At 39.6% G+C, this 12,561-nt stretch overlaps 1 protein-coding gene across 4 annotated transcripts in view; it reads left to right on the forward strand.

Moving 5' to 3' along the window:
• The first annotated feature begins 224 nt into the window (after window positions 1-224).
• The window catches only part of LOC126519436 (HEAT repeat-containing protein 6), a 62,876-nt gene continuing 50,539 nt past the window's right edge, over window positions 225-12,561 (forward strand). For 2 of the 4 annotated variants that reach the window (XM_050168970.3, XM_055065535.2), the window contains exons 1-6: window positions 225-664; window positions 1,051-1,161; window positions 2,616-2,756; window positions 5,039-5,154; window positions 8,634-8,742; window positions 11,067-11,165. In XM_050168970.3, coding sequence (XP_050024927.2) covers window positions 515-664; window positions 1,051-1,161; window positions 2,616-2,756; window positions 5,039-5,154; window positions 8,634-8,742; window positions 11,067-11,165 — 726 coding nt within the window. In that variant the 5' untranslated portion in view covers window positions 225-514. Of the gene's footprint in view, window positions 665-1,046; window positions 1,162-2,615; window positions 2,757-5,038; window positions 5,155-8,633; window positions 8,743-11,066; window positions 11,166-12,561 lie in introns of those variants that run through there. The other 2 variants (XM_050168971.3, XM_055065536.2) reach the window with 2 other exon arrangements.

The raw sequence follows: 12,561 nt of genomic DNA on the forward strand, positions 1-12,561 counted from the left end.
TATAACATGAGCCTGCACGAAGTGCTGTTCACATTGCACTCGTCAGTAAACTAGGGCGAGACCAATCTAACCGATCTCGAAGGCCATAATTTTGCGTACTTCACGGTTCGACACCAAGGGAATACGAGGAAACGAAAGTATTCTAAAACCTAGTATTCTAAAACGATTCTAAAACCGAAAGTAGTCGGCAGTTGCTCACTGAAGTTATTTTATTCTAGGTGGCGCCCATGTGTTAATCATGGCCGCCTTCTGGGGAGCTGTCTGCAATGAGCCCTTATGCCATCGGCATATGTTGATATTGTAGCATTGCGACCCTTTCACGTGTACTTTTGAGTATCGTTAGAGCGAGCGGTCAGCTCATCACGATCTAACGCTGACGTATGTGTCTGCTTCGCTATGAACTCATGTTTTAAATACGTCCATTTCGGCGCAGGTTGAACTGGTGTACAACTGAAACGCGCCTCGAATCACGCTGAAAGCCAACGCTGAGGTGTTTTGCTGCTGAACACCGACGATGGACATCGTATTGAGACAGCAGATATGCCTCAAAGAGTGCTACGATACTTTGCTTCGAAAGCAAGAAATCCAAGATGGTGTGGAGCTCAAACAGAACTTACGAAAGCTGAATGAGTGCAACTATAGTTTTCAATTCATTAGTAGTCGGGTGAGAACGTCTTGATTTTGCCTCAATTGTTTAGGCTTTGGGCTATTTTTCACCATACAAGATATTACTGCAGATATTACTGCAGATGTTACTGAAAAAGACAAGTCCACTTGTCGAAACGTTGGCTCCCGCTTTTACCTTGTTCTCGTTTTGCTCATCGTGCAGATGTTATTGTGATTTGTGCCTTGACCTCGGTACGTTTCAGCGACCCTCTGTGAAAATAACGCGTAGTGTCTTGAGAGGCGCAGTGTTCGTGCAAAGTGAAAGGTCCAGTAAGCACAGATGTAGGTTCGTCAGAGTTACAATCGGATGTTGCGCGTTACCCTGTTTAACTCCCCAAGCCTGATATGACCAATTCTCTATCTCTCTCTCTTTCTTTTTTTCAGGATGCTGATGTGATAATTGTACTTCTCGTCGACACACTGAATGTTTTACATGATGACGACCTGATTTCAAATTTCGGTCAGCTCGTTTTTGACATCTGCACGAAACAAAAGGTTTGAAATTTGTTTTGCATGTGCCATGGGACTTCAGCGTAGTTCCTGCCTTGATATGAACATCTGAAATCCTGCATGTGCGTATGGCTGTACCCATATGGAGCGTGTGACGATTTCATTTGAATAGTCTGTTGAAGATGTGAATTAAATTGAACATATCTAGAGAACTGCCCTGACAGAGTATGATGGTTTCTTACCTTTGTTTTCTTTGTTCCTATCGACTGTGCCATTCGAATGATCAACACTGGTGTGTCAAGTTTCGAGCCAATGAGCAAAACTGAAATAAATGAAACAAAAATATCGAAATGAAATCACCTCCCTGCCTTCATAAACAGAACAGACGTGATAATTTTGTGGCATGCCAGTATGTATATATGTGCACATGCACTCACAGATTCAAATTCTTACTGTAATAGAGTACATAAGTTCTCTAGAGTACTGTATTGTCTATGCAGCACCTGATTTAATGTCTGCAGGGGCACATTTGGTCTTAAAGAGATGGTACACAGAAAAGTAGGTTTGGCTGTATTAGTATATTACGGTTGGGCAGTACCAAACAAGCTACTCTTACCATGAGCGAAGACTTGGTTAGACAAAAAATGTGCAAAAACCGAAGACAGGTGCCAGTGCTGCCTTGAAGTTACCTCATAAGCTTGCCATGGATTTTGAGGGCTTCTGCTTGGGCCTAGTCAGTTGTCTAGTGGTAAACACGGACTTCATTGTATTCTAAAGGAATCAAGGACTGAACTTGGTAAGTCTTGAGAACAATTATAGCGGCACAAGCCAAATAACACAAAAGAACATTTTGAAATCCATGATGTAGCAATAACAAACCTGCACCGAGGTTTCGATGCAAAATTATATTAGGGGGTTTTACGTGCAAAAACCACGATTTGATTATGAGAGGCACCACAATGGGGAACTTCGGAATACTTTAGACCACCAGGGGTTCTTTAACGTTCACATAAATCTAAGTATACAGATGTTTTCGTATTTCGCCCCCATCAAAGTGCAACCGCTGCGGCTGGGATTCGGTCTTGTGACCTCGTGCTTAGCAGCCCAACAGTGCAGCCACTAATCAACCATGGCGGGTCTTTGATGAAAAATTAAGATTATATAAGTTGGCCTTCATTTTCTTATCTCGTAATTACGCTCCCACTGAAAAATGAATGAAAATTAAATTTTGAAATAATATTTTATCAGATTAAAGAGCGTTTCTCTTTATTCTCCCTTTAAAATAAAAAGCCTTTCCTTAGTCCGTGCCCACTATGTAGACCGCTGCTACAAGTTTTGGAGCAAAATAAGCTCTCTCCTTTTAAAAGATTTCGTGTAACCAGTATACAGATGATTTCATCATGTTTTCATGAAAAATCACTTGCCAGGAAATATGATAGCATTCAGGAGATATGACTTGCCATTGCCTGCTATCTCTACGTTGCTCTTCATGATTTCAGGTCACATTGGAGACAAGGACTCTACACAAAGCAATGGAGTACTTCCTCAAGGCATTGTCTTTCTGTAGCTTTTGGGTGCTGACAAGCTGCATCAGTGCCTGTGGTGCACTCCTCTACTCAAATGTGCCGCGGCTGGAGCAGGCAAGCCACAACATGTCTGCTTTTGTTAAAACATTTGCTTCTGTCTTTCTTTCACTTATTGCTCCAGTCTTTCCTTCATCTCTATCAGAGAATAGCAACTGGAACAGTGTGTGTGGATGTCATCACAGCCTTTTCTGAACCATTTCCTTACTAGACTCCAAATTTTATTTTAATTACTTAAGTTCACTAAGTAAAGTACTCTGTGTCATGCTTGCAGAGTGTGATGCCATCTCTACTATAACTTGTAGTTGAAGATATGTGAACATCTTGTGGCTGTGCACCACATAGAACACCTGTTTTTAACCCACACTGCTGCATGCATAGTCATTGCTGCATGCTTTATGTTTTGCAACAGTTACTGTGACACTGTGAGCCCAACATTTAGGCCTGCATTGCTAAATCTTGTTCCTTCGAATTCTTTACTGAGGTCCGTTCTTTAATAAGATTGTGGCACTAAGTGCATGAAGTTAAATGTATTAAGTAGGGACACAGTGAAAAATACTCTAATTTTCAGCCGAAAAGCTTGTTTTGGCTTTGTTGCCGCTTATGGTTCCTCAATTATTCAAGAAGGTGCCAGCAAAATTTCAGCCACATCTGTGCAGTAGTAAAGCGGGAATTACTATTTTTAGATAAGCTGGTGACACCTTGGATAAACGAAATGTGCCTGTGACCACCGTTCTTAAAGTGCATTTGTAACATGAGGAAAACACTTAACACGACTGACTGGCTGAATGGCTGCCTTCATTGTAAAGTAGTTCTCTCTTTTCTATAAGCTCAAGCAGTGGCATCAAAGGTGCGATATGGCGTGTGCAGAGGCTGACAAGTGAAGTCAAAAAGCAACCACTTTTGGGCAGTGGCTGCAAAGGAAGCAATATTCAATACACTGTCGACATTTGAGTGCAATTTACCACCTCATGAGGCTTTGCACCATAACCTGATTTCCTGAGACATGCGGCTTAATGCCTTAAAATAATTTTCTATTACAGTTCTCGGTGCATGTATTGCTGTACGGTCATGCGCCATTTGTAGTGTGCACATTTGCATTTGTAAAATGGCCCTGTAGTTTTGCACAAACCACAGCTTTAGAACACAACATTGTTTCGTGAGGCCAAGGGGCACAGCCTGTGATGGACGAGTGACCACATGCAAAAGTAGCTCATGCTCTGAGCTTTTCAGGCCACTGTGAGATTGATGCAGCATCTTCCCTGATCCTGGACCCACTTGTTTGGCAACCTCTCTGTCACTCATTAAAATTTACTTGCCCATAAGGGATTGCTTGAGAACTCGGGCACTGTTTGTAACAGTGGCATGCACGCAGCATACCATTTGGAAAAGAGCTTTGAAGAATGTGTGTTCAATGCAAAAGTTGATGTAACAGAATTGTAAAAGTGGTCAGAAGGAAGTCTCAGCTCGAAACCATTCTCACAAAAGGACACAGAATACAGGAAAACCCAGCATATATTTCCAGGGGGGCTGGGGGGGTGGAGATGTGATGTGAAAATAAAATAGCACAGTTCTAACTCTGAAAGCACTCGCTTTTTTTCTTTTGCATTTTGCATTTTTTAGCTATGTCTGAGTTTTCAAAAGTTATTGTTTCAGCATTACATTAGACTGATTTAGTTGTAGAGGGTATTACGGTGGTTAAATATTATGCAGAATGCTACTGTCAGCTCAGATTTCTTTAATTTTACCTTCCTTATAATAGAAAAAATTGCTATCTTGAATGCAGGATGGAAGTGCAATGATAGTGGTGTCAATTATATAATATTTTCTTTGTATGAAAACTACTGAAACATAAAAATGGAGCCCCTTAACATAGTTTAGGCTTTCCTATTATTATATAAGGAAAAAAGAGATTGTTGTGCTTTGTCATAATTTGAAAAGGTAACTTTTATGACTAACCACAATCACGTAAACCTTTTAAGAGCAGTAACTCTTTAACAAGTTACTCTAAAATAATAAAACTTGGTACCAGTCCTTATATTATGACCATCAACACCTTCCAGTTTTTATTAAAATTGTGTTAGCAGCTCGAAATTTCGCTTCCTTGTGTAGTGAAGCACAATAAATACTCTTAGATACCCTTAAAGCATAAATATATACTCATTTACTGCTTCCATGAAATGACTGTAATTTTCGTACTCTTCAGATTCATATATAAATTCTTTATTCATTTTCTTTATATTGCTATTTTTACACACACTCGTCGAGTTTCTTAATGTCTGTAGCTTTGGTATGTTATAGTGCTTTTAATAGTATATCTCATTGCTTTCCTATTTTAGTTCTGGGAGCAACTGCTCGGCCGAGGGTGTGCATTTGAAACCCTGCTTTCCTCACTGGAGCTTGACATCAATGCAAAGCTGGCAACACTTAAAGCTCTAAGAGCAATGACGGTTAGGTGAGTCATATAAACCTTATGACTTCAATGTATGCTTGTTGTTTTTTGCTTTTGAGACCGTCTCTACATGCATAGATTTGTTTTTCTTTTAATTTTTGTGATGCATGTCCTTCTAATTTTTTTGTATGCACTAAAAGTAAGAATGCAGACTGTGTAAGGCATAAATTTCCAAGAAGATCTTGAGATAAAGAAAACTGAAGGAAACAATCATTTTCATCCTTTTAAGCGCCATGCCCGAAATGGACCCGTCTGGGTGCATGTGCACTATGCTAGTCCGTCCAAGTAAAACTGGGTTGCGTGACTTGATACAGTAAGTTAGTGCAAATGTGGAAACCACACAAAAAATGAACGGAGGACACATGCAATTTCTTCTCGTCACAACTTCCATATCACTTTTTCCTCTCAGTTCCTGTCTTTGCTGAGAAAGCTCGTGAACATGGTACCCTTATATACTAGTTTCACCATCTATGCAGAAGTCGATTAAACTAAAATTGCATGACAGCTTTTGTTTGTATATAGCAGGTGGTGCTATATAGTTTATCTATAGATGTTGCTCACATCAGCCTCCATACTCATGTGACTTTTGTCTCTTGTTCTCCCATCACGGCAGGCTCACACAAGGCTTGCATGTAGCTTTTGAATGTAGAAGAAATTGGAAGTTTCTTGTGAATTCTTATTCAGAGGCCTTTGATAATGACTACAAAGTGCATTCTATTTACGATGATAGTGACAAAGAGGCCAGGTCATTCATTGGCATAATTATTAACATTTATTGGAATATTCAGATCAAGAAACAGTGTATATACCGTATTTTTGTGCATATAATGCGCAACAAAAATGTAAAAATTTAGCAGTAAAGTTGGGGTGCAAGATATGTGCAACTTTCGCCTTGAAGCGTTGGCTTCACGGCAGCGTAGCGCATGCTACTGTGAAGCTAAACCCTAAGGATGGGTTTTATGATTGTTTCGTTATCTCATAAGGAACCCCACCCTGTTCCCATCCTTGCATGTTGAAGCTCCCCTCGCCCCTCCATGGTTGCCCGTTCTCCCCTCTTTATAGATCGTCATATTGTGTTGAGTAGTTAGCAAATAGTGTATGAGGTGCCAGCAAACAAGAACTCGGATCACGGTGACCTGTGCACAACCGCCATCCTAGCACAGCAGAAACTAATGATAAAGCTTTCACACGATGAAGCAAATCGCAATTTGAGCTTGCAGATTACATATCGTGTGATCATACATACGTCACCCATGCCTGGGGGGCTCCCTCGGTCTGTGTGAAGTGCTTCGCTCATTTGCTCCATTGCTGCTGCCTATGCGAGGCCGACTCCATCCGTGTTGTCATCCTTTGTCGTGCGAATGCTAACTGTGAAGTTATCCGATTCACGTCACATGTCACATGACTGGTTCGTCTGTGATCACGTCCGTTCTGTCAATCCAACTTTATCAGCATCGCCAAAGAGGGTGGGGGGAGGAGTTGCTGGCTGGCCGGATATACGACGTGGACAAGTCATGCGTCCATGAGTGGAGTCTTTTTGCAAGGATTTTAGCAGTTCTATGCAGGTATTTACACGCTATATACGTGTGGATTTTTTCTTTTCTTTCCAGGCTGTTGTTACTAGGGGGTGGGGGTTATACGCAAACAAATATGGTAAGAGGTTCAGTAGCATATTATGAATAAATACCATTTGAATTTAAAGCCTGCTAATGTGTTACTTACACAAATGTTACTGACAAAAATTGAACTTCATCACTTTGGAAAAACCTCCAGCACACATATGGTGGAAACAGCCAAAATTGTCAGCCTGTTAATAACTTGTTCATGTCTGCATTTGTGACTCATGTGACTTTTGTCTCTTGTTCTCCCGTCACGGCAGGCTCACACAAGACGTGCATGTGGCTTTTGAATGTAGAAGAAATTGGAAGCTTCTTGTGAATTCTTGTGCCCTTTAACCAGCCACGTCATGTCGGTCACGAGACTAACTGTTGATGCAACTCTGTTAAGTGAATAACTGGGTAAACTGTTGCTCTGCATCTAGCTTTCGTCACTGCCTGTGGCACCAGGAGGTTAGCAGAAGGTTACTTGACTGGATCATCAACTTTCGTTGACAGACTACGGTGCATTTCTCCCTCTAAGTGCCCTCCCCTCGCCACACCCAGTGAGGAAGTGCAAGCAGAAAGGCTTTCTGAGAATTGCTCAGAAAATTTCTACAAGAAAAAAAGAACTGCGGCTGAGTAATTTTTTTTTTCTTTGCCAAGGAATAGCTTTTTCTCCTCTTCTCCTCTCCTCACATCTCTGTTTTCCTGAAAATGGTCTGGCATCACCACCTCCTTGTTTTTATTTTTTGTCAGTATTCCCTGAAGTTTAAATGTCTACAGTTATTTTTATATTTATTTTATTGGTAGTGCCAACCCCTGTGTGAGGCCATTACAGGGAAAGTTAAAATCATACTCAAACATACACAGTCTAGGTACACACTCAAGTACAGAAACACATCAAGTTAGGCAGTACTAAAATGCACACCTACTAATGCATTTGTGGATATAGTCTTTCTCAACAATAGAGTTGGGTAGTGCTGGCCACATTTCCATTATGTTGAATAATAATGAGTAATGAAACCCATGAGTACGCAATAAATAAGGCTCAATGGCTATACTAATATTTGTTCTCACACTTCTCTTTTCTGGCTGTCAAATATACTTGTCTCTATTTATCCCAACCACTTGTTGCAAAATCCTGAAAATAAACTTTAATCGATGATTCTCCTTGCGGCACTCCGACAGCTCTAGAGCATGTTCATTTCGCATATCTGTAGCTGAACAAGTTCGTCAGTATTTAGAGCATATAAAACTGGCCGCCTGCCTCTGAATTTCTCTCTATTTTACCTTACAGAACTTTTTGGTCTGGACTTCATACCACGCAAACATATTCCAAAATAGGATGAACAAATGTTTTATACACATTCAATGTATAAATAGTCTCATTTATAGTTTTTCCGAACTTCTGACCATTTGCAGATTATCGGGCTAGCAAAACTGTAGACAGAATTAGCAAAGCTTGTAGAAACATCTTGTGATGCTTTGCCCAACTTCAATGCATTTGAAACATTTTCATATTGCATGAGTGTTCTTGTCGAGGTAAAATCATAAAAGGACTGCACGTCAACGATTACGTTGCTACCAACACTTCATACCAACAGTTTACCAACCTCTGGTTAAGCTCTGTGTCACAAGATGGCACTTTTCTGTCATGCACCTGTGTCTCCACTGTTCCAGTATTCTGTAAACGGTAATAAGTTTACGGATTGGATTGGATTGGACAAACTTGAATAAAGGTCCTGCAGGACGCACATCAGCGCGCAGCGGGCTTATCCCACACAAGGACTGACAGATTACAGAGAACCTCAAACTCTCTAATAGCTTTGAAAAAGCTTCAGTATTTTCAGTGAGCTGATTGCTTATGCATTTCATGCAAAACAGGAATCCTGGAGAACCATACATGCCAGATGCTTACGTCATTCGAATGGTGGAAATACTTCTAGGTGTGCTCAGTGGACCATGCTTTAATGACAGCACAGTGCAAGCACAGGCAAGTGTGATCCCATCTTTCTTTCTTTCTCTTCTTTTTTCCCCTCTTTATTACTCTGCAATACTGAAATGCTGTATCATAGTCCTGCTCATATTCTGATTTCTCTTATTTGCCATTGCTGAATATGTTCACATAAAAGAAGGAAGCAAAAGCTTTGTAGAAAGACTTCATTTTATACTGAGCAGGAAGCACTGTGGAAGCTACACAGGTAGTCTGGTCATAAAGATATCACTCTATGTGTTTTGCAAGGCAGTTGTTCTTCAAGTGCATAAGCATTTCTGTGCGTACCCAACGAGGAAACATGTTCGACCGCTAATCCGTCTGTCATGTGAGATGAATCGCTATAAAGAAATTGATGTATAAAACAATATAAATTCGAAAGGATAAACATTGGTGGTGGGGAGTTTCAAACTTACGACCCACGCTCGGAAGCCAAGTGTCTTACCCATTGGGCTGAACACCTAGACTCGCACAAGGTGAATATATCTGAACCATATAAATGTGTTGTAATGGCGGTACAAAAAAAAATAAAAGGAGAACAGCCTCTATGAAGTCTTTGTTGAAAGATTTGGTGATGGTGGAATAAAAGCCATCTCTAGGACCATTTGTAGAGCCGACTTGGAGCCTTGTAAACATAAGAAAATTCTAATTTTGTGAAAATTTAATGCCAAACATGCCCCATCCCCGATGCATTTCGGTGATCGCAGGATGCATTTTCCTTTGGGGTGTTCCTTCACTGACCGAAATGCCACTGATCTCTAAGGATGCACACACTTCGTGTTACACAACACAGATAGATAAGCAGTCAGTTAGTTTATTTATTTATTTATTTATTTGTTTATTTATTTATTTATTGTACCTTCAAGGCCCGAAAACTTTACAGAAGGGAGTGGAACGAAATACAGAGCATGTACAGATGGCAGGTTATAATAATAAAATAATTTTAAATGCAGATTAACAAAAGCATTCCTCAATAGTAGTTCTAAAAGCAGATGTATCAGTTATGTTAACAATTGAGGCTGGCAGATGATTCCATTTATTGGTAGTTTTAGGAATAAATGAATAAAAAAATAGGTTTGTGCGACAATGCGGAATGCTCAATTTATGGTGATGGTCAGTACGAGATGATATGTATGCAGGTTTGGACAAAAGTTCACTTTTTAATTCCAGATTGTAGTAATAAGTTTTGTGCAGCAGTGATAAGCAGGCTAACTTCCTACAGGATGAGAGGAGTGGGAGGTTTAAGTAGCCTTCATAGATGTTACGCTTGACGCCCGAGAATAGTTTGTAAGAATGAAACGTGTGCTACGATTTTGTATAGATTCTATTACATTTGTTAAGTAATCTAAGCCAGGGTCCCAAGCAGAAAGAGGCATATTCAAGCTTAGGACGTATTAGCATTTTGTACTAAAGTAGCTCTAAGTTAGCGAAGGCCATAGAGAAATTGCGACGGAGGTAACAAAGCATGCAGTTAGCATTACTAGTAATGTGGTTTATGTGTGTTTGATAAGTATGATAAGGAGTAATGAAGGGTTAATGGGTCTCATCATGGTTGGTAATGGTCCGACGTGGATGGATAAGGTGCGAAAGAGTAATAAGCCTTATAATGGTTGAAGCAATTCTGATAAGTTTGACAAGGACCGATAAGGGTTGGATAATGTTTATAAGGTTTTTAAGGATAGGTTTAGGATAAGGATCGCATCAATTTCAATAAAGTTGATAATGAGCAATAACGTTTGATAAGAGTCAGATCAAGTCTGATAAGGTTGATAGCAATCGATAAAAGTTCATAAGGGTTGGATGTAGTCCAGTAAGGTTGATGACGACCGATGAGCATTGATAAGTTCTTATACTGGTCGAGTCAAGTTTGGTAAGATTGATAATAATACCTGGCTGTGTGGAGGTGAGCAAGTGGCACAATGCTTATGCATACATAGGCAACTCCCAGACAATATTCTGCATGAATTTTATTTACAGCACTTTTTACCGAATAACTACTTCATATATTACAATGAAAACTTGTTTACGTAAGGGTGCATAACATCACATTATTTGTGCACCTTTGTGCCTCTAATATTCAATGTGCTTGGTTTTGGTCACGCTATCAAACATAGCACTGTGGCCACTGGTAGCTAAAACTTCTCACTCCATGCATTCGGTGGTAAATGGGCTCAGATCTTTAACCCTTTTCATGCAATATTGACCTTATTATTTTGTTTTTTAAAGCTTTTTCTTGAGAGCTGAAAAATGTTCAGAGTTTTTGTATTGTGTGAATAGTTTATCATTGGCGTTTATGCACTTTTTTTCTCCTGGTTTCTTCACAGACTTTGGTGATCAGTGCCCTGAGGTGCTTGCAGAATATTTTTTCTACAAAATGGAATTTTCCTAGTGAGCACCTAGGAAATCTTTTGGGCATTCTCAAAGTGAGTTGTACACAGTTGTTCGGAACAGGTGTAAAAAACCCTGCATGTTATTTGCATTTGTCAAGTGATGGAATTGCCACGATTATGGTGGCTTTTTATACAGACATACAAAATTTTAAAGATAGCATCCTATTCGATTTGGTCTTCGAATCGAATAGTCACTGTTCTAAAATGTGAATACCTTTCGCATACTTTTCAAATACCTCGAAGCGTCAACTGTGCCCAGATAAACATAAAATTGGAGCAAAAGTACGGTAAATTTTTACCCCCGTGGGCATAGTATAGAGATAAAACATGAGATCTTGCGTAGTAGAGCCAGTTGCGTCACTTAGATTTCCATACTTACAGGTTGTACAATGATCATTCGCACTCTCTGAAGAGCCCTGCGCATGCAAAGAAACTATTTGTTTGCTCCTAATGCTCCATTTGTACATTTAATAAACATGCTTCAAAATGTACTATGTAATGAAAGAAACTTACTAGCCTTAAGAATACCGAGATGTGAACATCATTTTGTATTTATTAATTGGGATAACGACTATTCATTATTTGAAAACTAGTCAAACACTATTGGATATGCTATTTGATTTGGTTTGCTTCTGGCACTAATCGACTCGTATTTGATTCGGTCTCAGAACAGAACTTATAACCAACTTTAAGTATAGGGTTTAAGTGTAAGCTACAGCAGCATTATGACACACAGTTGTGTTTCTCTTTGGAATCTTCAATTTTAACTGCTATTGATTGCTGGTCTCTGGTTTGCATGCTTATTTGGCAGGTTATTGCATCAGCGTTGTTTAACAAAGTTGGTCCACATCACTTTATCTACTGTTGCTATATTGATCGTATTAGTTGGAACTTTTATTCACTATTAATTACTTCTTGTGTTATTTACATTTACAAGTATTAGTCACTTGTTAAATGTTAAATGAGGGGAAGGGAAATATGTTGGAAAGGAGGAGAGCACCTGTGCTCTAGACTTTTACGTGTGAGTACAAAGGCATGTTCTACAGCTTCTGCACTCATGCCTGCCAACTTTTATGATTTTATCATAAAATGCCTGATTTTTAGCACTCATCTACAATTTTCCTATTGCCAAAAATATTTTCTGATTTTTATGTGCTGATTGTTAAGGCAAAACTAATTTTAAAAGATAACCAAAGCAGTTGATGGATGATATCTTATGGCCCATTTTTTCAGACCTGTCAATTATACGGACAAGTCCTTGTGGACTTGTCCGTATAATTGACATTAACAGGCAGAACCAATGCATAAGGGCTCTAGGAAAAAAAAAATGTAACGGAGCAACAAAGACCATGACAGCGTCTCTGGGAAAGAGACAGCTGAGGCTAAATCGAGGCACAAGGGCTCACATGTGTGCAAGGATCGAGAAGTT

This window comes from Dermacentor andersoni, chromosome 3 (genome assembly GCF_023375885.2).
Source record: "Dermacentor andersoni chromosome 3, qqDerAnde1_hic_scaffold, whole genome shotgun sequence".
NCBI lineage: Eukaryota > Metazoa > Arthropoda > Arachnida > Ixodida > Ixodidae > Dermacentor > Dermacentor andersoni.